This window comes from Amaranthus tricolor, chromosome 3 (genome assembly GCF_026212465.1).
Source record: "Amaranthus tricolor cultivar Red isolate AtriRed21 chromosome 3, ASM2621246v1, whole genome shotgun sequence".
Lineage (NCBI taxonomy): Eukaryota > Viridiplantae > Streptophyta > Magnoliopsida > Caryophyllales > Amaranthaceae > Amaranthus > Amaranthus tricolor.
This window is the reverse complement of record NC_080049.1, coordinates 35874533-35900748: the sequence shown is the minus strand read 5'-3', so window position 1 is coordinate 35900748 and position 26216 is coordinate 35874533. Positions and strand designations below refer to the sequence as shown.

General features: G+C 27.0%; 2 protein-coding genes across 2 annotated transcripts; one reads left to right on the top strand and one right to left on the bottom strand.

Annotated features, from left to right (window-relative positions):
* Nucleotides 1-11600: 11600 nt before the first annotated feature.
* Nucleotides 11601-12710, top strand: LOC130808596 (ethylene-responsive transcription factor ESR2-like). Its single transcript, XM_057674049.1, has one exon. It carries the CDS (start codon nt 11601-11603, stop codon nt 12708-12710), a length of 1110 nt encoding a protein of 369 aa, XP_057530032.1.
* An 11655-nt stretch (nt 12711-24365) lies between these two features.
* LOC130808595 (uncharacterized mitochondrial protein AtMg00240-like) lies at nt 24366-24962 on the bottom strand. The gene is made up of 2 exons (XM_057674048.1): nt 24790-24962; nt 24366-24663 (listed from the first exon to the last, which is right to left on the bottom strand). Exons 1-2 carry the CDS (start codon nt 24960-24962, stop codon nt 24366-24368), a joined length of 471 nt encoding a protein of 156 aa, XP_057530031.1.
* Between the last annotated feature and the right edge of the window lie 1254 nt (nt 24963-26216).

Sequence of the window (26216 nt, the reverse complement as noted above, 5' to 3'; positions counted from 1 at the left end):
GGGTGTTATTTTATTACAGTACAGTCAGGGCAGGCTCTTTAGAGGCCAAAAGGGGTCTGAGCTTCGGGCTCATTCAAAAAATTAGAAAAATTATGCTTTTAATATTTAATTATTATGAGCCTAATATATTTAGTAATTACGGGTTTATAATTAATAGTTTGCTCTATATCTTTCAAATGTTAAGGCCAACCTTGAATAGGTCGAAAAAACGTAGATGGCTAGATAAAAATCAAACTCGCAATAAAATTACAATAATTTCTAATCAATAAATGTGATTTATAAATCACCACAAAAGAAAAAAAATAATAATAAAATAAACAAAACAAAAAAGTAAATTATAATCACAAACCTTACATTCTATTAAATTTTACTACACAAGGATAATTTATTAACTTCACAAATCAACGTTATCTACTACAACTTCTCTCATAAAATTATACCTAATTTTTCAAATTAAATTTCAAATGTTTATAACCTAAAAGAATGGGAGTAATAACTCAGAAGGAACTGAAATTTACGACAAACCTAAAGGGGTAGGGGTTGCACGCGTGGTAAGTAAAGATGAAAGCAACATATATATATAATTAAGAGTAGGAAGGATTTGGAATCCTCCACTGCAGTGAGAGTCTGTGTGAGAGAGACCATTGCCCGACATTCATTTAATTTACCGTCCTGCCAAATTTTATGGATTTGGAATGTTTTATTTGTCATCTAAATAAATAAATAAAAGAGTACTTTTAATTCATAATGGCTCCGCTCAAACAATGCCAAAATTATACTCTTTACTTTTTTTAACATGTTTTTCTTTATGCACTCGTTAAACAATCCATTACGTTACGTATCAACTTAAAAGTTACGATTTAGTTAAGTTAATCATCATCGTAATTTTCTACTTGCTTAATTTTTTACTATTTTTCATTATTTGCTAACAAAATTTGTTCGTAAATGATTGCTAATATATATATATAAGAGAAAACATAGTAAACTATTTCTTTTTTACAATACCTAATTTTATTTTTCGATTCTGTATAAGATTTATATTCTTGGATAATCAAATACATTTATGATTAAAGTTGAAAGTTGAAAAACCTTAAAAATTAATATTGTGCGAGGTGCGACTAAATTACTGAAAATATTTACTTTTATGGCTCTGTTTTTATGAAAAATTTTGTTCTTTCATCATGATGATCACTTTAACTTTGTATCATTTTTTTTATAAATATCTTTCCATCACTTTCTTTAATTAGTTTTCATCAATATATTTTTTTATTTTAATAATATCCACATAATTTTTATAGTCTCTCCACTTATTTTGAATATTTATGCCAATTGAAGGTTGTGCAATTTTGTAGATTACATAAAACTAGTATAGGCTAGCATTGATTTTATTTCATAAAATCGTATTCAAAGTATAGTGTAAAAATGTGATAACGGTTACAATTGCAGTAACGAAACGCTTATGCGATAATGGGAGTGAATTGGTTATCATAGCCTCTAAATATCGGTCAGAATCATAAGATATTCTTTGATACAGCCCAATATGCACCTTTAGAATGCGGGAAATATTAGTTCGTTTTGTTTTGAAAATTTATACAATACAACCGATACCACGTGGTCTTGTTTTTTCACTAGGTTTCAACGTAACGACCATGAAGGTGAAAGGTGGGTGTAGGAGTAAAGCAATTAAGCAATGGTGATTAAAGATTGGGCAGGCACTTTAGCTGAAGGTTTCAGCAAATTTTGCAGTTAAGGGAAATCTAGGGATGTTTGTCATAAAAGTGTTTAGCCTGAGAAAATTGAATTTAGGGGGACAAATTAGTCAGAACACTATAAGGTGATCTTCGTACTGTGATCATCATCAAGGATAAGAGACTTTACTGCTTCTTTGTAATTCATTCAAGAAAAGCACATCCATAATTGTCGACCTAAACATTCATCTGCTTCATAGTAGTCCTTTTTTATTTGAACAACTGCAACATCAATCTTAAACGGACTATTTATAACTTTGTAAACATAAAAATATACTAGTAATGGTAATTAGTATTATATCTATGTCTCTTTGAGTTTGCTACTTAAAAAAAATATTTTTTTCTTAAACTTATCATTTTCAATGGTAAATTCACAAGGCCGGATGAGTAGTAAATAGAAGTAAAGTACACATCCTCCGTTGCATTATATACACTAGTTATATTCATGTTCACGCAATCTAATGTATTATTTTGATTATTTATTTTAAATTATTAACAAATAAAAATTATATATATAATATTTTGAAAAAAGCGACTAAGGATATAAATAAGATCTCAACTGACTATATTTTATCTTACATATTAATTAATTGCCGGAAACGAAGTAATACTTCGTTACATTGGGATATGAACTATATATATTCTCTCTATCCCATTAAATTTACAATATTTACGTTCCCACAATTCCACGTAATTTTTTTTGAGAAATTTGTTGAAAATCGACTAAAGAAATATAGTATGACATGCAATTTGCGAATCAATAGCCTGCTATATAAACTACGTTAACACTAGTGCTTATTACTCTTCGAACAAAACTACTCGAGTTACAAAATATGTCAAAAATTTAGATTTTTTTTTTTCAAAAAAAACAAATGAAAAGTTAAAATAGCTTAATAGTAGTTGATTTGTCTGTTTTTCCAAATTTTCTGCATATATGCAGGTGAAAAACAAACCAAAAAGTGGATTAAAGTGGTATTATACTAGAAATTATGAGAAATGTGTGGATTATACGTTAAATAAGCTAATGAAAATTAAAGAAAGTGTGTGGGTTATGGTCAAGAAAATAAAATTTGACAAATTTGATTAGTTGCACTAAAAAGGAAAGTGACTATAATTTAATCCATCATCACATTTGTTTCTTGAACTTTTCTTGTAAACATGAGTCGATGTTTACCCTTTATATTTCACGAGATTTGCATTTTTTTATAGTTTGTCTTATAAATTTTGTTATACTTTTTTATTTGATTTCAACGCACATTTTTTTCTTTAACTTTCATCTATATATTTAGTTTATTTTGTAATCACATTTATACATTTAACTTATATTTTCATCACATTCACCCATTTCTCTCATTTCTCTAGAATTTACACAAAATTTATAGTTATATCAAAAGTCAGGAAAGTGATAATACATACTTCCTCTTTGTCTTAATATTGAGTTCAAGTATATTAAAAACTATGGAATAGATGAGACAAACTGCTTGATCCAAGTAAAATGAACTCGCCAAATTAAGTAACTTTCTCTATGTCAAAATTTGAACTTAAAACAACCATTAAATTGAATAACAACCTTTATGTAAACAATATTGTTACGAATTACAAGTGCCAAAATTTGAATTTACAAATTCAAAGTCTCTTATACAAGCTCATATATATATATATATATATATATATATATATATATATATATATATATATATATATATATATATATATATATATATATATATATATAATATATATGATCTGTGCATATCTTTTTATCTTAGCTTATGGGTTAGTTTGTGGCATTATATTTTACGGGTGTTGACTTATCTAGATCTTTTTTAGTTAGTTAACAATTAGAAAATGTTTGCTAAATGGACTTCTAATGGACTTTTGGTTAATTATGGTTTTAATTGGAAAATATTGGTTGATTGAAGTTATTAGCTGGTTTGAACTTTAAGTAATTGAAAGTATTAGTTGATTTGTTAGGTAATAAGCATATTTAAACCAATAATTTTAAAATTGGCTTTTTTATGTGGCTCGTTTAATCGTTTGAAAGTGTTAACTATTTTTATTGGCTTTTAAATTGGCCGAATAAGACAACTATTAGGTAAATATTTGATAAAATTACATATTAATTGTTAGTTATTTATTAAAATGGGATAAAATCTTCTTAATCAACTAAATTAACATCTGATAAAAAAATCAATACTATAGCTAGGTAAACAAGCCAACAACAAGAACCGAACAACCAATTGTTAAATAGGCATCCAACACTTGTGACTTGACAATAATAGTATAGGTAGCATGACATACCAAAAATCAGGAGATTTAAGGGTGATATACAAGATTATAGAAACAGTATAGTAGTAGTTGGTTGGTTGGTGATGTAGACTTATGAGTAAGAATGAAAGTAATAAATAAGAGTATTCATGACATGCAAATGCAGGGGCATCACTCTATATTGTCGAATGTCTAACCGTGTACATAAAGTAGGGAATACCAATGAAGTATACTTTTATACTTGTAGAAGTATACTCCTACATACTGTCCTACAGGCTATACCTAACACCATGAATGATTACACCTGCCTGGCGGCGTTCAGAAATTGTTCCTCCTTCTTTGGGTTCCCTTCTTCTTCTTCATTGTTTTTTTGTCTCGTTGTAGAATGTTTTTTAGTAATTGTAAATAATAAAAACTTAATCCGTTTATAATACTTGCTACTGAATGTGACATGTTATGTGGGAAAGTGTCACTATCAGTAGCAAGTATTATGAAAGGGAACAAGTATAATCCTTCTGATTGTACTAGTATCTGTTGCATTTTGATATGCCCTTCTTTTCTTTTTTTTTTTGTTTTAGCAATAATTCATAATCAATAACCGTGATTTATAATCATCACTAAAAGACAAAAATTATAATAATAAAATAAACAAAATCAAAAAAAGTAAATTAAAATAACAAAACTCTCACCCTATCAAATCCTACCATATAAGAGTAATTTGTTAACTTCACAAATTACCATTATTTACTAAAACTTCCTCTTGTTTTTAGATGGGTGTACAAAACAGACCTGATTACTTGATATTTATCCAATCTAATAAGTAAATTCAACTTAATTAACTTTAAAACAAATTTAAAATTATATTAATATCAATATGAACTCATGATTAAATTTTAAAATGACCTAAAAAAATTTGAAATCCACCAATACACCGAATAAACAACTCTCATTCTTTTGAAGCATAAGATTAGGTTTTAGAAAACCTAGAAATAAAGTAGTAAATGGGTTCATATTAATGAATCACATGGAGTTGTCTGTGAAAGTAAAGTTCAATTATGTTTATGTTGTGTTGATTGAGACTTGTTAGCTGAGATATACTTAAGGGTTTGTTTCAAGTCCTTACTCCTACTTTGACAAGCTTAGAATAATCGGATTATTTTAGGGTTTTTCTTTGTACAATTGTACTTGAACCGACTGTAGAGTGTGGGATGCCCTACTTCTACTACACAGTTTTTACTTTTTAGGTTGTCTTTTTCATATGGATTTGCCACATTATTACATACGAAGCTAAAACAAAACGTGAGGTATAAGAGATTATAGTTGTTGCTAGGGATTTATAGTTTGTAAAAGCTTCTTATAACCATTGTCAACAATTTATGGAAAAAAAATTAAAACTTATGGAGAGGATGTGGTTGATTGTGTACTAGATTATTCCACGGTTATAAAAAAGTAACTTAGTTTAGTTTTTGAGTTTGGAGAACAAGACAAAACATTAAATTTAGGAAAAATTGTAATTAATTTCATTTATTATTCATCTATTGTGAATAATCCTTACTATTGAATCAAATCTTTATACACCCTTCGAATCATTTTAGTTGTCCCATTTCCTTATTTGCCAAAGTTATTTTAGTTGTCACATTTCTATTTTTGTCAACTTTTTTTACCTAAATATCCTTAGTTCACACACGTAGTTACGAATATACTCCCATATACTTTACTTACCCAACTACCCTTACCCTTCACTACTTACCTTTCACTATTTACCTTTTTTAATGGACCCACACCATCCTTAATAACCGTGCCCAAGTAAATGGGACAACTAAATTGGTTCGGAGAGAGTATTTTTTTGCTGACAGTATCTCTTGTTACATTTTAATCGGCTACTGCACCAAAGAGGAGCAGGGTTAGACTCACCAAGAAGCATAAAGAGGAGAGAAGAAAAAGTGAGTGTAACAGCTAGTACATACATACGGTTGCAGGTTAATATGTAACAAGGGGTGTTGTCAGCACAAACTATACAAAATGTTGAATTATTTAGAAATTATTAGTAATAAGGATTATTTACAACAAATGGGTAATATGTGGAATTATTTAAGACAATTTTTCTTTAATTTTATTATTTGAATAATTTTACCTCACCTTATCATTACTCCAATTACAAAAATATTGTTTATCTTAATTTTTTGTGAGAATAATATTTAGGCACGTAAAAACTAAATAAAATTTCTGAAAAAAAAAAAAGAGAATGTGATGCCATAAACCAGAATAAAAAAAGTGTACTATTGAATTCGTAGGATATTCAAAAAAAATTATAACCTTACCAAAGTGTTAGTATAAGACATTTTTTTTGATAGTAGTTAATTAATAACTATAAATTATGTGTCTAACTTTACTTTGAGAATTATGGATTTATTTAGTAATTCAATTTTTCTTTTCAGCTTTTTAATAGAAATTTGATTCTCACAACACATTGAAATTAATATTCTCATTTTGCACTTGTGTGGAGAGTTTAATTGAAAATAAAAATTCATTGGAGTGTGCAAAGTAAAATTTCATTTACTCCGCAATGATCTCACACAGTACACACTAATACCAAGCTGTCATCAGACATTTGCAAGGAGCTGTACTCGATTTATTAGTTGCAATCATTATTAATTACTTCGAATTCCTAATCCTCATTAATTAAGAGTCTAATGCTTGTCTTTTTCAATTTTGCAATATGAAGTAATCTTTTATTTTCTCAAATAGAATTTACGAATTTTATTGTTAAATTTTGAGTACAACTTCTCATCGATCTATAAGAAAAAATATATTTATGTGGAATTTTGTTAGCTTCGTTTTAATATATACGTTCTAAATATTGACATTTTAGAATTTTTATAAACTTATAATTAAAATTATTTGATTTTAAAGTTTGCATTGAAATCTACATAAAAATAAATAAGAACATTTAATAACAAAGAGAGTAGTTCATTACCTCATAAAAAAATTATTGGAACAAACTAAACAACTTTAATCGATTACAATGTAAAACTCTTTAATACTCCTCTTTTTTTAATCATACTTCTATTTTTCATTTAGACTAATTTACTTTTTAATGTCTTTATTGTATATAATTTAAAATTATAAAAGATAATATTGATAAAATTTACATTAACGAATCAAATAAAATTGTATAAGACTATATTTTAACTTATAAATTGTGAATAAAATAGAAATAAAAATGATGATAATCAAATACTCCATCACATTTGATTATAAAAAGACGTAAGAATACTCTATTTTTTTTAGCTCTGCATCCTCTTTAATTTTTTCTCTTCTTTCCTCGCCTGAAAAACCCTAATTCATCATATTGGGGCCACCATCGACCTTTTGATTAATACTTAATAGTAAGTCTTTAATTTTTTTTCATTTTAACAGTTTTTTCTTTTATATTTAGAATAAAACTTTACTATCTCTATTAAATAGTTATTGTATCAATTTATTTGATTTTTTTTTCCATTTATTAGATTTCTATGACTCATAATAATGTGAGACTGTGAAGTTTGTTGTCGTAATTTTAATGTTATGGAAAAATTGATTTGTTATTAAAAGATTTTTGTGGTGTCAAAGAAATGTTAATAGCTTGCATCTACAACAAATTATGTGGGATTCCTATATAAAGTTACTTTAGACTGAAATAACTTTTTATTGAAAGTTGTATCAAACAACTATGTCAAAGAGTCCATACAGTATTGTTAGATATCATTTGCAACGATTGTTGTTTTATCTATTGATTGACCGCATTCTCATTTATGAGTATGAATTATCGTCTTTCTTTCCTCTTTATACCCTGCTCATAGTTTCCTATGAATGAAATATATTGGGTATGATGATGTTGTTGTTTCATCCATTTATATTGTTATTTATTTTAAATTACTCCTATTATGGTTATGTATATTGTTAAATTTGATGTAGGTTATATGTGACTCTTTAATCAATAAAATAATTTTAACTTTAAAGAATTTACAATGTCATTATGATTTTAAGAAAAGATTATTACCTAAATAATTCAACTCCTTTATGATTTTCTTATAATAATTTCACATATTTGATTAATCATGATAATCCAAACATTTGGATGTATTTGCCTAGAGTAAATTCGGTAACCGGATAACTTGCTGTAAAAAAATTTATTTTAAAAAAAGAAATATATTAAAATAAAATATGAAAAAAATGTACAAAAATGTAAAAAAAAATTTCTGACTTTTTTTAATACAAAATATTTTATGTAAATATTCACAATTTTTGTTTAATTTTACATTAATTTTTGGTAAATTACCTACTATAGCAAGTTATCCGGTTACTTAAGTTTGCTCTAAGAAAATACCGCTTAAAACTGAGATTACTTTCGTGGAGAGAATAATTGCTAATTAATCAATAATTAGAATTATTATTAAAAATCATAAAAAATTAAATAATTCTAGTTAATTTTTATTTTTTGAAAATCTCATTGGAATTTAAGCTTTGCGGCCAACTATTAATCTTTTACTCCGTATTTAATATTTATGCCCTATCATATACTCCACTATAATTTTTTTTTTAATTTAGCACATTCTTTACATTATTTTTACATTTTATATTTATATTACATAGTTCGATCATTCTATTCAATTATTAATAACTAGTATAAGAACTTGTACAATGCACGAATTTGTTAGCATAAAACTATATATAAATATAAATTTTAAATCGAGATGCGTGCAATTACAGTTATCATTCTAAAATTATAATATTTCTTATAAAATTTATAGAGAATTTTTGAAAATAATGTGCTTTTAATGAAAAAAATTCTCGTTTTTACTATAAGTTCTCATTCTTTTTAAGACAAAGTTGGGTAATCTTTCAACAACATGATCACAATGATTCTTTATCAACTCAAAATAATTTTTTAATTATCATGTATTTTTTGTTTTCTAATGAAATGTTTTAAAAATTAAATTTTTAGTGATGAAATTTAATTAAGTAATAAATACTTAAACATAAAAAAGAAAATATATGTTCCAAGAAAAATTAAACTAACATATTTAATTATGACATACTACTTATATATTAAGAATTAAGTTGAGTTTAACTTTGATAAGAATTATTTCATATGACAAATCTATATGAAAATACTATATAAAATTTTATAATCTTTTTATTATTAGATTGTATGATCGTTGATGTCATGGATGCTCTCATAGGAGTAATAATATTTTAGCCCGTACAATATTTTTGTTAAATTTATTATATGATCTTTGTTCGTTACGGTGATTCTAGTTTATTAATCAAAATTATTTTCACTTAGTTGAACTTATCTAATTTGATTAAAATTCTTTGTATTTTTCAATCAAAATTATATTTTCTCCTTTTCTAACTATTTGATGTTCTGATTTGATTTTTCACAATTTTCAAAACATGTTTCTAACTATTTTATGTTCTGATTTGATTTTTCACTATTTTCAAAACATATGTATGATATCCTGATAACTTCAGAGTACAATGCTGTTAAAAAAATTATAAATTATAAAATAACATTTCATAAATCGAGACATATTTAACAAGCTCTTAAATAAATATACTTTAACATGTAGTTATCCTTAGAAATATCATTATGAAAAATCAAGTATAGGTACAACTATTTTAAAATAGAATATTTCTTATGAGAGGATCAAATAGGAACATAAAAAGTATATATAATTAATCAAACAATATCTTACTTATTGAGATATTATTTAGTCTTTTTAGGAAAATTCGTGTAAAATATTAAAATTAGTTTTTTTTTTCATGATTTCTATTGTTTTAACTGTCTTAATAATTTAGATTGACATTTTAATACAAAAGAAAATAAAAGAAGTCAAATAAATTGTCAAAGTTAGCATGTTGACCAGGTTATGTTACAAAGTCCTATTAAAGTCAAACAAGTTAAAAGGTTAGAATTTAACACGATAATTTGTATTGTGATCAAATGTTATTTAGATTTTGATTGTTAAAATAAAAACTATATTAAATTTGATTTGATTTGTCTTTATGAAAAAAAATCAAAGCGCAAACTAAATTTTAATCCCTAATATATAAAGTTTAGTTCTCTTAAATTTAGATTTTAATGTGACGTTATATTTTTGGATTAAATTTATTTTATTGATTTTAATTATTTTTTACATATATATAATTAGTTTTATACTAAGCGTACTTGTTTTTTTCTTCATACTACTATTATTTATGTTCAAGGGAATAAGAATGAGGTTGAGTTCATTTCAATTCTTATAAGATTTGTTTTTCACAATTACACTTCACATATCAATTCAATAAGGCTACTCAATTATATTTGGTTTAGTTCTATTCAATTCATCTCAATTCTCTACATACGATAAAAAATACTTTGTTAATTTGTTTAACTATCTCTACGAAGTATTTTTTTCTTAAGATACTAACACAAACTAATTGAAGTAATTTTTATGTCATAATAATATTTAGTTTTCACCACATGATTTATTTTAGGGAAATTCCACGTGCTAATCTTAAAGTATTGGGTTTTCCACGTGGTAATCAAAGTTTTTCAAAAATCCACGCGGAAATCATAAGGTTTACCCAATTCATCCTCCGTGACCTTTTTATCCAAAAAATGTTTGGAAACGTTAGTTTAGTAAGAGTAATGTTCCCTGCATGCCTACTTAACCCTTTTATTAGATCCTATTGTATCAGAAACTTATAGTTCCGCGAAAACACAAACCCTAAGTTGCCCATTGTGCTTGAAATGATTTTTGTTTTTAAATATCTAGGGTTTGAAGTTTGGGGGAAAAATGTGATTTAGGGGAAAGATAAGAAAGTTAGGGTTTATTTTTTGGCTGAAATATTAGTTTGTAATGCAATGAGATCTGGTAAAAGGGTTAAATAAGTATACAGGAAACGTTATCCTTACTAAACTAACATTTTCAAAAGTTTTTTTGGGTAAAAAAGTCATGGAGGATGAATTGGGTAAACCTCAAAGTTACCACGTGTAAAATCCAATACCTCATAGTTACCATGTGGAATTTCTCTTTATTTTAATATGTGAAAGTTTTTTGAATGTGTAAGCCGAAAAGGGTTAGAATGAGTAGTATATACTTCATTGTTCCATTTAATTTTCTTTTTTAATTTTGTTCTAATTCAATTTAATTTTTAAATATAAGTCTTTCACACCACTATTTTTATGTTCTACATTTTTCAATATTTCTAAATATTTTACATTTTTACTACTTTAATCTAAAATATTCAAATTTTTAACTTTCCAACTAAAATCAATAGGACTAAAAGAAAGTGTGGACTACAAAATATATATATATATATATATATATATATATATATATATATCAACATTAAACCCCATAAAAAATTAAAAACCCTTCTCCATGCCCTATTCCCTAGGTCTATAAATACATGCATACAATCCCTTTCTAATGCTGTACCCACTTGATCTCTCACCCAACACAATCCCTCAAATCTTCAACTATCCGTTTCCCTACCTCCCAAAACATTCCATCCAATCACGCACTTCTCCCCTTCCCCCACTTCAAATATTCCATGGAACAACAACAACAACAAATAAAACCTCACTACTTCCCTCAAACATTCACTCAATTCTCACTTGAAGACCTTCATTCTTCCCTAGACAAACAATCAGAAAACACCCCCAAAAAAACCCCTTCAAAACCCACCAAGACCGCCACCGTAAATAGCACCCGCTACCGCGGTGTTCGGCGTCGACCATGGGGTCGATACGCCGCCGAAATCCGAGACCCACATTCCAAAGAACGCCGTTGGCTCGGCACATACGACACAGCTGAAGAAGCCGCCTGTGCGTATGATTGTGCCGCACGTGCTATGCGTGGTAATAAAGCACGTCTTAATTTCTCTTACTCTTCTTTACCACTTGATTATGATCATCATAATATCATGTATCCACCTCCTTTACCACCTTTTAATAATGCTTCTACTTCCAAGAAAAAATCTCAACCGTCTATTAAACCTAAGTCAAACCTCATCCCTCAAAATTCTAACTTTATGGAATGGCTTACATCATCATCATCAAATCAGAATTCCCATCTTACCATGATGAATGGTTCTGATGGAGGGGTTATGATGGGGTTCACTGAATCTCCTGTTCCTGCGTCACAGAGGAATATGGTGAACACTTTTAGTGATTTATTTCCTTCATCATTAGCCGGCTTTAATAACGATAATCTTTTGCCTGATTACCATCATTATCATCATAACAGTGATTGTTCTAACATTACAATGATGGATAATAATGAAATTATTCCATCAGAACAATCAGGAAATTCAGGGCTTTTAGATGAAATTATTGAGAAATATTTCCCTAAGACTAACCCCACCAAATCTTACAGTGAACATTCATCTGTAAGCTTTGATCATCATCATCATCATGAGAATTCTCATGTCGGGGTTTACTTTGATGGTAGTGCAAGTGAAACGGTGTCATTTAATGGTGGTATGATGACAGGTTTTGAGGAAACGGTAGGGAGAAATTATCCAGTGTATGAGTTCCCACAATATCAGTACAATGGACCGTCAATGATGTTTGATGATCATGGCGTTGGTGGCATTTTTCAGTACAATGAGCTCTACAGTATGTTGGCTACTCCTAGAGGTGCAAATTGCCTTGGCATGTAATCAAAAATATTTATATTATCGGCTATTAGAATTATAAATTAATTAATTAATTAATTAACTAATTAGCTATTAATATGCAAAACCGACATTTTTTGGACCCTTCGGTTTCTGCTATTTGGGTTAATTAGTATAGCCTAATTTGTTTATTAGGTTTACGTTAAAGTAAGTTGTTTTAGTTAGGATTAATTTAATCATCATGAAGCTAAAACACAATGATGATTTTAGATTTTAGGGTTGTAGTATGATACTTTTGGAAATATTTTAGTAATTTTACATATTTTTGTTTCTTTTTTATTGTGTAATCTTTTTTTATTATTTATATTTATGATATTTATTTTCTCAACGCTATCATTAAATCTTGATTTTGGATCCTAATAATTTAGGATAAAATAAAGCATTAAATAATATCCACATTTTATTTATCTAAAATAAAATAGATTGAAAATGTGCTTGTAACAATTTTTTTTATTTATTAAGATTAAGATAAGGCATTGTTTGTGTATATCTGATTAATTAAATACTTTAATCTTATAACTTATGCATAAGAAATAGTACAGTTAGGATTTGGTTTTATTTAACTTAAAACCTAGTTTTTAAGTTTTCATATTATTTTTGTTTAATCAAAATTAAAATAATTGAGAATACTCCCTCCATTTAAAAAAAAATATATTAACTTTTTGACACTATTTACTTAATACTTTTAATTTGTATTTTATTCTTAATTTATAAATTAAAATATAGTCGATTAAAATCTTATTTAATTTACATTAAATAATATTTCATTATGTATAATAAGAGATATTAAGCATTGAATAAGTACATTGGATAGTGAGAAAAAGTAAATGTCCCCTTCTCGATGAATTGGAGAGAATATTTAATATCAAAATTTATATTAAACTATGTGAAAAAGAATTATACTTTGTTCAAAGGAGTTTTCATTTATCATTTTGAAGTGTTTTATTTGTAGTTTTTTACAAAGAATCTTTTTATTTATTTGATAAATTTTGGATAAAATAACCTTATTTATTCTCAGTTTAATATTTTATTAATGTTTAAGGTTTTCTATATATCTTCCACTAATTTCAATGTAATCTTTTTATATTACTTATCGTTCTCATATGTTTTTTCCCACTAACTTTATAAAAATAATTTTTATTAATTGTGATTTTTATTTTTTTTTCACTAATTTTCTTATAATATTTTTTTAATATATATGAATTTCACTTTTTCTCTATTAAATTTTTAATTCAATGAAATAATTTATTTACTATCTAAAAACATTCGATTTTCTTTATTTCCTATTTAACATTTATTAAAGAAACTTGATTGAGGAATGGATGAAGTAGTAATTATTGGGTGGGGTGGAAATATAGTTTTAGAAAAAGATAATGTGAAAAAGTTTGTCATATTAAATGAATTAATAACAGGGGTGATAAAAATGACATTACACTTTAATTCATTTTGAATTTGAATAATAATTATGAATCATAATTATAATTTAAGTTTACATGATAACAATTTTAATTAAATTTAGATATAGTTTTTTTTTTGCCAAATAATATAATTTACGGTCCGTCTTGTATGAGATCGTATTACGGTGAGACGATCTCAAAATATGAAGCTCATAAGCTAAAAGTTTCTATTATTAGGTTATTTAACCCAAAGTATAAGACTTGTCTCACGGTAAACCGTCTAATACAAGAATCTGTATACAATTTATTATTGTTTTTTTTTTTGGAATTATGAATAATAAAAAATAAAAAAACTATTACTCATATAATTTATCTATAACGCTTTAAATTTTAAAGGATTGTCTTATCTTAAGTTCTAGGGTTAAAAAACGAGATGGCCTGATAATGTCAATCACTAACGAACTTAACGTAGAACGATCAATTTACAGGCCGATTTCCTGAGAGACAATTACAAAGCCCAATCTGTTAAAGTTTAATGTCTACTCTTTATTCTACATGTAAAGAGACCGTTTCTAATAAGAATTTGTGATTTACATTATTTTGCTCTCATTTCAAATGTTTTAAATTTAAATTTTGCTATAAATGAATACATTCTCTGTTTTCATATGTTGTTCTCATTCACTTTTTTCAGATCCCAATGCAAATTTTAAAATGAAATAATTTAAAATTGTCAGTTTTTAAAAATTCTAAATAGTTGATATTTAGAAAACATATATTAAGACTAATCTAACAAGATCCCACATATATATATTTTTTTCTTATAAGTAGTCAATCGATAAAAAATTGGTCAAATTTTGACTCTAAAATTCATAAATTTTATTTGAGAAGAACATGTGACGTACTCTAGTCATATATTACCTCCGTTTTATTTTGTGTTGTTAAATGTATCTATATTTTGCACATTTTTCATGCATAATTAATTCGATTCTCAATAATTATAAATATGTTTTTAAAAAATAAAAAACTAGGAGTATTTATTAAAATTTTAGACATCCAAATAAATCAATTAAATGTCACATAAATATATAATAATTTATTATATTCATAAAAATATATGTTCAAATTAGTCGGTTGATGTATTAAATATTCTAAGGTAATGAACAACGTAAATCGGAGAAAATATAAGGAACCAGATTACAAGTTTACATATGACACTTTTAAGGCTTGTCATTCTTTTGATCTTGTCTGTTCAAATAAAGAAAAAATAGACATATTAAAAACATTTCTACCTCTCTCCTTATTTTCTTACTTGTTGACAAAAGATTTAGATCATATTGCATTTATATATACGAGTACCACTATCTATGTGAAGTTGTCAAGTTTTTTAGGGAAAAATTCCTTTTAAAAATCATAATTTTGGGTAATTTGATTTTTAAAATTCTAACTTTTAATTAATTTTAAAAAATTTAAACTCTAAGATTGTCCGATTTTAAAACACTGGATTTCACGATAACCAGCTGAGGAGGTCAATTATAATACGTGGCGGTATCCTATTAGTTCACGTGCGGATACCGCCACATGTCTTTCCTATGAAAAATCAATTTTAAAAAAATAAAAAAATAAAAAATAAAAAAATTCGGAGTTGAATGCAAACCCTTGTACTCCCCCGGCTCAACCTAACCACGCACTAACACCTATTGCCACCACCAACACTAAGGTGCAATTTTTCTTTTTCTATTTTGAGTTTTTAAAGATAGAAATAACAAAAAAACAATAAAAAAAAATCAAAATTAACCTTCTAAAATGGTCGTAGGTCATTTAGTGCTTTAAAATTATGTAACCCCCAAAATTTGAATTTTTAAATATTTTTTTTGGCAAACAAAAATTATATATATATAAGGCAAAACATACAAAATAATCAAAACTGAAGGACCAAAATCACCCTATCTTGCATCAGTATGAAAATAGGGTACACCTTCTTAGAAGAATTTCCCAACCCCACTCTATGTGCAAAGGAGGAGAAGGCCTTCATAAGAGCTAAAAAAGCTATACAATATAAGCTATAAACAAACAAAAACTTACATTTAAAAGGTTTGAGAGACAATTATTTTTTAATATATGCTATTATAACTTTCAAAGAAACATAAAGCTTCATCAAATTATTAGGTAATTCAATAATATTTATTATGAACTGGTTGTCCACGAAATTTTACTTGTAATTAGCTAAAGACAATTTTGTTTGTATGGTGATTGCCGTTAGTTGGAATTTGGAAAGTATGAGTAAGATTATTGTGTGTATTCCTAGATCATTTTACACTCTCTTCCTCACAGCAAAATGATCTCATTTGTTTTTTTTCAAAGGTTATTAATAATTTCAATATATTATACTCCCTTCATTATTTTTCAAACGTTTTATTTGATTTAGATATGTTTATCTACGTATCAAATTACTTTTAGTATCTCTAATTGTGTATAATTAAAAATTATAAAAATTAGATATTAATAAATCTTATGTTGGGGTGAATCAAATAAGATCTCATTTGATTATATTTTAAATTATAAATTAAGAATAAGATACAAATTAAGAGTGAATGATAAATAGTGTCAAAAATCAAATAAGAGATTTGAAAAAAAATGAAACGTATTTTAATTATGTACAATTAAATATATTAATGATGTAAGTACTATTTTGGCAAATGTACCCATTCATATGGAACACATATGATGAATATGAAAGAGTATTTTATTATGAGTTTATGACAGGGTGACTCTTAATATGAAGGAAACAAATTTAAAGAGATTAACACAATGTTTGGATTTAAAGAGATTAACAAAATATTTGGATAATAAATTAAGAGATAAAGGAGAGAAAGGGAAAGAGAAGAAGGAAGAGAAGAGGTAAAAAGGAAGAATATACCTTATTTCTTTTGAAGGAAGGAAGAAAAAACAACAAAAGTGAATGTTGTTCTTTCAAATCTTTTCACTTTAGAATATATTGTACTCTTAAAAAAATTTGTCCATATTTTCTCTTTAAATTTCTCCTCTCTTTTTAATTTATTATCCAAACAAGAAATTTTCTATCCTTTCAAATAGAAAATATTTTTGCTGACAAATACAATCAAATATAAAAAAAAAACTTCATCTTTCTTATTGAATTTGCATTATTTTTTATTTTATTTCGTCATATTTGATTTGTATTATTTCTATTTTCGGATAATAACCCACTACTTTCTTTTAATCTAATTCATAAATTTTAACTCTCTTTTAATTTTATCGATATACTTTTTCTTAATGCGATTAAAAAGGATAGATGAGTATTTGTTATTATTAGATGGTTGTACAACCAAATCCTAATTTTAGGGTAGTGATATGTATTTGGCACACATTTCAAAAACCCCTAAAGGTGGTAACGAAAACCAAGGAAATCCAATGGTGGAGTAGAACTTAGTAGGAGTATGTAGGAGAGTAGGAAAGGAGGAGTAGGAGTGTACTCAGTAATGATCTATCTGTCTCTCTCAATCTCATACTTCACTCGTTAATATCTCAATCTCTGAACGAAAATACACCTCTGGGGATATTGTTGGATTATGTCTTCCTCTCATCACTCTTACACCTTTGACACTATTAATTATACAGCCTCCAATTTTCCTACTCTAACTAAGTCTTTTATTTTATATACAAACTCTCTTCGTTTTTTTAACCAAGTTCTCATAGGTTACTCCTAGTACCGGGCATATTTGCATTATTTACTTATCTCTTTTAATTTATAATTAATTTGTAATTTATAAGTTAAAATATAGTTAAGTGGGATCTTGTTTGATTCGTCTCGATGTAAAAATTATTAATATTAATTTTTTATAATTTTTTATTATACATAATTATAAAAATTAAGGATTGAATTAGTGTACTGGACCGCGTAAAAAAACAAATATTGCAAGTATTTTGAAACGGAAGAAGTAATATTCACCAAAATTAAAAAAAATACTAAAATATTTAGATAGTGGATATAATATTTTATTGAATAATAAATTTAATGGAGAAAAAATAAGTAAAATAAACATTATAAAATATAAAAAGAAAGTAAGTGAAAATATAAGGACCACAACAAATAAAATAATAATATTAAAAATTAAAATTATGCACTAACGTAAAAAATAGAAATATATCAAATATATATTAAAAACCTCATAAAATATAACAGTAGTCTCATCATGTTGTAGTTGTACTTCTACTTGAAATTTGTAGGTAGCCTTCATCGCCTTTACCTGCTTCATATTTTTAGATCTTCCTTTTTGGAATTTTTGAAGCTTCTCCCAATCATACTCCTTTCTCCATTATTATCTTTTTTTTATCCACGAAACATTGAGATTTATTTTGTAAAAAAACTTTTTTTAATAATATTTAGATAGCAAATTAGTCAAATCATTTATTAAACGTAATAATTTTAATTGTTTGAGCAACCAAAATAACAAATAATCCAAAGAAAAAATCAATTATAATATTTTTGAATAGCAAATTAAGAAAAAAAATAAAAGAAGGGGAGCGGAGGAAAGGAAAGAAAGAGACAAGAAGGGGAGGAAAAGAAAGAGACAAGACTACATTGTTTGTATAAAAAGAAAAGGAAAGGAAAATAAAGAAATTTCATTTTTCTTTCAAATTTTTCATCTTATGAAGAAATTTGAATGTTAACAAAATGAAGAAACTTAATCCCTTCAAATCACTTTTCTCTAAATTCTCTATCCCTCTTTTTACTATCTAAACAAGGAGATTTTTATCTATCCAAATTTTTTTTTCTTCATTTCTCTGCATCCAAACAAGGCTATACAAAACGGAAAAACACCAACAATATATAATAAAGCTTTTGTGAAAATTATCATAGCAAAAAAATATGCAAATGTTATCAGTGGGTTTTGAGTATAGCTTTAAAGTTCTAGATGATTTTAGAAATAAAACAGCTGAAAAACCTTTGTGTTTTTTATTTTCTTAATATCTAATTATGTAAAATTAAAAATTAAGAAAAGTTGATATTAATAAATTTTACATTAAAACGAATCAAATGAGATTCCACATGACTATATTTTATCTTATAGATTATTAATAATAAAATACAATTTAAAAGTGGTGAATAAATAATGTTATAAAAGTAAATAGGACACCGAAGGAAAATAGGAAGGAGTAGTCCATAAAATAGATAATAAAATAGCAAGTGAGCTAGCTCATGATCCAAAACTCTTTTCATTACTTAATAAATAGTTGACAAAACATTTAATAAATACTTTAATAATCACTTAATATTATCATTTATCTTATTTTGTGCATTTTCTTTCTATTATGCGTTCATTTGTAATAAAAAACCCACAAAAACTATAAAAGTGAACACAAGACTACTTTCTTATACTCCTAATTCGAGTGAAAAACTAAGTTACACAAACTGAAAGTAATTGTCCTAATTCACGCAACCCACCCGATAGGAAAAAAAGTAGGTTTGTCATTTTCTCATAATTTCAATATTTAAGAGTCTTTAACTTCATTTCACATTAAGAACTGCTAACCCTACTCCTACTCCTACTCTTCTTAGGGTAATTATTAAGTTCTGCCCGTGCGCACCAGGCTTCCAATTAATTTGGATAAATCTTATAACCGGTCTCCTATTTATTGTCATTTTTTTTATTGAATCGTTATTTTTAATAAAATTTATGTTTTATCACTATTTAAAAAAGTTTTGATTTTTCTCAATTCAATGTAAATATAACTAATATAATTAATGATATAACGACACTGTCGATTCGATAGATTAATTTGTCTGAAAAATAAGCACTTCTACCAAAAGTAAATTAAAAAGATAGTAAAAATAACATTTGCCAAATACACTTGGAAGTTTATGGACTATGAGTATTCGACAATAGCCTAGTGGCCGGTCGAAGACTTTCCTCACTCTTATTAGCGAATTTTGATTCTTAATCTATGAAAACATTAATTTTCTTTATTTATTGCATGTAAAGATTCTGAAAACATTAATTTTCTTTATTTATTGCATGTAAAGATTCTTTAACCTACTTATAAATTAAACAATAATAATATAAATGAATTTTTATGGTTCATGCACTAAGGATAGAACTTCATTGAAAAATTTTCTAACTTGACATCATCAAAGCAGAGCTAATAAAATTAACTTAATTTAATAGAAGTATTTATTTAAATAAATTTGCCTGAAAATGTTCATCCGGGAATAAAATAGATATACAGCCAAAAAATCGACCGTGATTTGACTAAAAGGCCTACTTAGCCCCGAGTCCGGTCTGAATTGTTCAAAAAGCCCGTATAATTCATGATTTGCTCTTATGGGCCGCATCGATATTGCGCCAGCTCTGGATAAACGTTTTTTTCATCACAAACTCTAAATAACTCATAAAATTAGTCTATTTATATAATTAGTCTATTGATAAAATTATTTCTATTTATATAATTAGTCATTTTAAAATTGTAATTGATCAATTTAAGGTTATAAGTGATTATTTTAAGACTATAGTAATTACATTGGGAGATTATAAGTGATTACTTTAAGACTATATAAAATAAGTACATCAAGGTTATAATTAATCCCTTCAAAATTGTAAGTGATCATTTTGAGATTATAAGTGTTTAATTTAATACTAAAAGTGTAAATTGGACTAGTTCAAAGAGATGGTCTAACCGTGAGACCATCTCATTTGAGAATTTATAAATTCTAGAAAAATAGTCTCATAATAACTAATAAGATTATCTTTATCAAACCGTTATATATATATTTAGTCGATTAAAATGATGAGTAACAATTTCATAATTATTAATTAAAGTAATAAAAATATGATATATTTTATATTGAAATCGTCTGATACAAGTGATCAGCGTATCACATTCCAATATAGTCAAAGGAACCGATAGAGTATCAAACATATAAATTCATGGCCTAATATTATTAGACCAAGAAAGATACATTCATATTCCATACTGTCATTGTTGTAGTTGCCTGTAGGGCACGAGAGTGATTAGATAAATATCTAAAATACTATTTAGATATTTTCAAAAAAAGTTATATTTGGATCATGAAATTACATTGTCAAAGTAAGTTTTGGATGGACTTAGACCACACTAAAATAAACTGCACTATTATTAATATTTGTTTTCACTTTTTTATTTAAATCATTTGGTCAAACTCTTTAAATAGAAAGATGCATATTATTTTAATGTATGCTTATAAGCATCATTTTGTAGTTTACTTAATGAATAACTAGTGTAGAAACTCGTATTATGCACTATTTTTTTAGCATCAATATATATGAACATATGATACAAAAAAATAAAGCCAGAGATATTACGCAGTAGAAACACTCAATTTAACAGCTATATGTATAAATTAACTCTGTAATTAATTTTGAAAATTGGCAATAGCATATTATGTAGTATATTATATTAGTCTCTAATTTTAATCAATTTAACTATAAATAATACTAGTCGATACTTTAATGATGGAGAGATTGTTCAAGATTAATTGTCAAGTCCAAATAAATAAGTAAATTCGAAAGTAAAACTAATACATAGAAATAGTACAAGTTGTCTTTTAAATTTGCCCTATTTTTTATATGGGGTTTTTGTTTTAAATTGGAAAAACTCTAAAAAAGGGTTTATGTAACATCTAACAAGTAAACAACGATCTATTAAATGTAGATATTTATATAATGAGGTATTAGATAGATAGGTGCTATCTTAATTATTATGAGGCTTAATTGATGATAAATTGATAATGAAGCGTATGAACTAAAATTCGACACCACTATCTACAAGAATGTCTGCCACGATAAACATGTATGGTGGACCCTCTTGGTTGCTCTCTTAGAAATTTGATTGAATTATGAATACCAGCTATTTCATTTATTAAAATACATTTTTTATATGGGAATTTAAATGAGAAAAAAAAGATTATTTAAGTTTAGAATTAGATTTTATTTCAGTTAATGTATTTATTAATTAGTTTTATCAACAATAATTTGAGTTTGATTTTTGATCAGTGCATAGTATAGTTAGAAACTCACTGAACACAATACTTAAAATAAATTTTCAGAGAAATAAAGAGAAAACCTAAAATGTATTTTTCCCTCCCAAAATATTTGCTAGGAGTCTATCTTTGAAACCAAATCCATTTAACTTTAAACATTATAAATTAATTAATAAATATAACTAATAATGGCATATTTTTTATTTGGGATTATAACATAATATGTTTGAAGCTATAACAATATATATATTTGAGGTTATAACATAATATGTATGAGGTTATAACAACACATATTTGTGGTTATAACATATTATATTTGGGGTTATAACATAATATATAGTTCGGTATATAATGGTCTGTGTTTGAGGGTTTACTATTTTTATAACACCAAATATATTATGTTATAACCCCAAATATATGTTGTTATAATTTTATATATATTATATTATTACTTTAAATATACATTGTTACAACCCTAAATATATTATGTTATAACCCCAAATATATTATGTTATAACCACAAATATTTGTTGTTATAACCCCATATATATTATGTTATAACCTCAAATATATATATTGTTATAACTTCAAATATATTATGTTATAATCCAAAATAAATTATATTATAAACCTCAAATATATACTGATATAAAACCAAATATATTATGTTATAACCCCAAATATATTATGTGACTTTTCACAATACACTTACACGTACACGTCAGTTTTTTTTTAATTAACATAATAGGCTGGGCTTTGAGAACCGTCTTTAGAAAAATTAGTCTCAACTAAGAATTGTTGATTTATATATATGACTAATAATGGCTAGTTTTTTCTATTGTAATTCATGAATAATTGTCGCTATCTAATGAAGTTTCCAAGTGAGAATTTGGGATGATGAGGATCAAGACGTACACACCTAAAATTATTTTCACCCTATAAAAAAACACAAATTTTTATATAAGACGATTTCACGTGAGACGCATTTCTTATATGAGTTAAGTAATCCAATAATATAAATAATGATTAGTGTATAAACTTCTTAGGTTAAGAGCATCTCACCGGTAGACTATCCTCCATAAGATTAAGCTCTTTATCAAAATAACTTTAATTAAATAAAATATTAAATAATATACACCGTCTTTCCTCCGAGATAAAGTCAATAAGACAATATCTTTTAGGATATCATCAACAATTATTGATGATAACCCTCTTATTTTATAAATTCTCATCCAATCGTGTTTTTCTTTTCATTTGTGGAAATATATAAAGTAGATTACAAGTTTTTTTGTGAAGACGATTATAGCACACAATTTTCCATGACAAAGATCCGAAGTCATAAATATTTTACTTGGAAAGCAAACCAAAACCATATATCTAGAGCTGTTCGAATCCTACTTATTTAATTTTCTTTATCGTAAAATTACAATAAGATTTTATGATATTAGATATATGTAAAGTTGATAGTAAATTTAGATGTTTGTGACATTTGATGAATGAAAATTATCATTTTTCTCAAATAAAAATAATATACTTCTATAAAGTAACAATGTATTTACTAACAGAAGAGAGGAGAAAAGAAACAGAAAACAGAAGAAATCTATTTGATTAACTGGGATTCAATATAATAGTTACTTATATGCTTATATACAAGAAAAGAAAACAAGAATTACACATGTACCCCTAACTAACTAGCCTAAGGAGTTAGTTATGACAACCTATAACTAACTATAAATAAAATAGAAGCCTTATGAAACACAGCAGCCTTCCGATGGAGTATGCAAGCCTTGAGTAGCACATTAGCTAACAACAGTATTGTCATCATAGGTAGTCTTAATATCCCCTCAAACTAGAAGGTGGTGTACTAACTCCTAGTTTGGCCAAAAGATGATTGAATAGTGAAGAGGGAAGAATTTTTGTAAGAATATCAGTCAACTGGTATTGAGTAGGCAAATAAGAGAGTTGAATAAGACCTTCTAGGACCTTGTCTCTGATAAAGTGACAATCTATCTCTATGTGTTCCGTTCTATCATAAAACATTGGATTTTTTGCAATACAGATTGCTGATTGACTGTCACAATTTACAGTAACAGGTTCAAGTTTGTCAACACCAAGATCCTTAAGTAGCCTAATCAACCAAGTAATCTCAGATGCTGCACTTGCCATGGCCCTATATTCAGCCTCCGAGCTGGATTTGGAGACTGTAGGCTATTTCTTAGAATTCCAGCGTATAGAAGTTCCTAACATCATCAAATAACCTAATACTGATCTTCTTGTGATGGGGCATGCTCCCCAATCTGAGTCAGTATAGGCTTGTAAAACCACTTTATCACTTCCCTTCAAAATAATGCCTTGGCCACAAGTAGAGTTTATGTAATGCAGAGTATGGAGCAGAGCTTGCCAATGTGTAGTCCTAGGATCTTGTATAAACTGACTTAATGTTTGCACAGTGAAGGATATGTCTGTCCTTGTATTGGTAAGGAAATTCAACTTTCCTATAAGGCTCCTATAGGTGGTAGCATCTTAAAGTTTCTCTCCATCATAGTTATTGAGTTTTAGATTCACTAGTAAGGGAGTCACTACATGCTTGAATTTAGTAACTCCACTAGTTTTTAAAAGATCTTTTATATACTTCTGTTGAGTTAAGATCATTCCTTGGCTGGTATAATCAACTTCTAGTCCTAAGAAAAAATGAAGTTTGCCCAGATCTTTGATGGTGAACACAACATCCAAATGATATTTGATTTGTTTCACAACAAAATTATCATTCCCTGTGAGTAAATTATCATCAACACACACTGCCATAATAGTGATAGTGTTCTTCTATTTTTTAATAAACTGAGAGTAATTTTTTTTTGATTGAGTAAAAATCACTGTTCTCAGCTCTATAACCAGCTTCTCATGCCATTGTCTGGAAGCCTGCTTCAACCCATGTACAGGCTTCCTTAATAGGCAAATCTTATTCTCTGGATTAGGTATACCTTGTGGCATGGTCATATACACTTCCTCATGTAAATCTTCATGAGAGAAGGCATTATTTACATCCAATTGATGAACTATCCAATCATGGTTGGCTGTTACTGCAAGGATGCATCTAATAGTAGTCATTTTGACAACTGGGGAGAAGGTTTCTTCGTAGTCCACTCCTAGCTTTTGATTGTAACCGTTAGCTACCAATCTTGTCTTAAATCTTTTCAAGGTTCCATCAGACCTTAGTTTGACTTTATATACCCATCTATTTCCTATGGGTTTCTTATTATGTGGTAGGGTAACAACATCCCAAGTATGATTATCTGACAGTGCCTTAATTTCCTTATGTATTGCGTATACCCAATTAGGATTTGTGGATGCTTCTGCATAGGTAGTAGGCTCTTCATACCTTTGACTAATATTTACAGTTTTTTTGTGCAAATTTGAGAGTGCACAAAAACTGATCAGGTTGCACCAATGCGTATATGTTTGTGCAGCAAAATTACAATGATAATCTCTTAAGTATCCAGGATATTTTTTTTCTCTTTCTGGTATATTGTGAGCATCATTATGTGAAGTTTTCTGTTGCATAATACTAGTAATTTGATTGGTTTGATATTTTATTGAAGAAGAATCAGTATCAAGAGCTTCTGATTGCCTTTCATCAAGAGTATCAGAAGCTTGCATAGGTAAGTTAGACTTAGGCAAAAAAATGTTCTGCATAATGCTATTTTCTGCTGCATTTAATCTGTAAGGTAGGCATTTCTCATGAAATTCCTTATCTCTATATATTAAAACATTCTTGGTTTTGAGAATATACACGTTATAACCTTTTTGGTGTTGTGAAAATCCTACAAAAACACAAGGTTCTGCTCTCTCATCAAGTTTACTTCTATCCCTTTTTAGAGTAGAAACAAAACACAAACATCCAAACACCTTAAGCATATCATATGATGGTTTGATACCATATAGCTTTTCATGTGGTGTAATGTTATCCAAAGGTATTCAGGGCATCTTATTGATTGTGTGTGCTGCACTAAGCACACAGTCCCCCCAAAACATGGAAGGGACTTTAGACTGATAAAACAG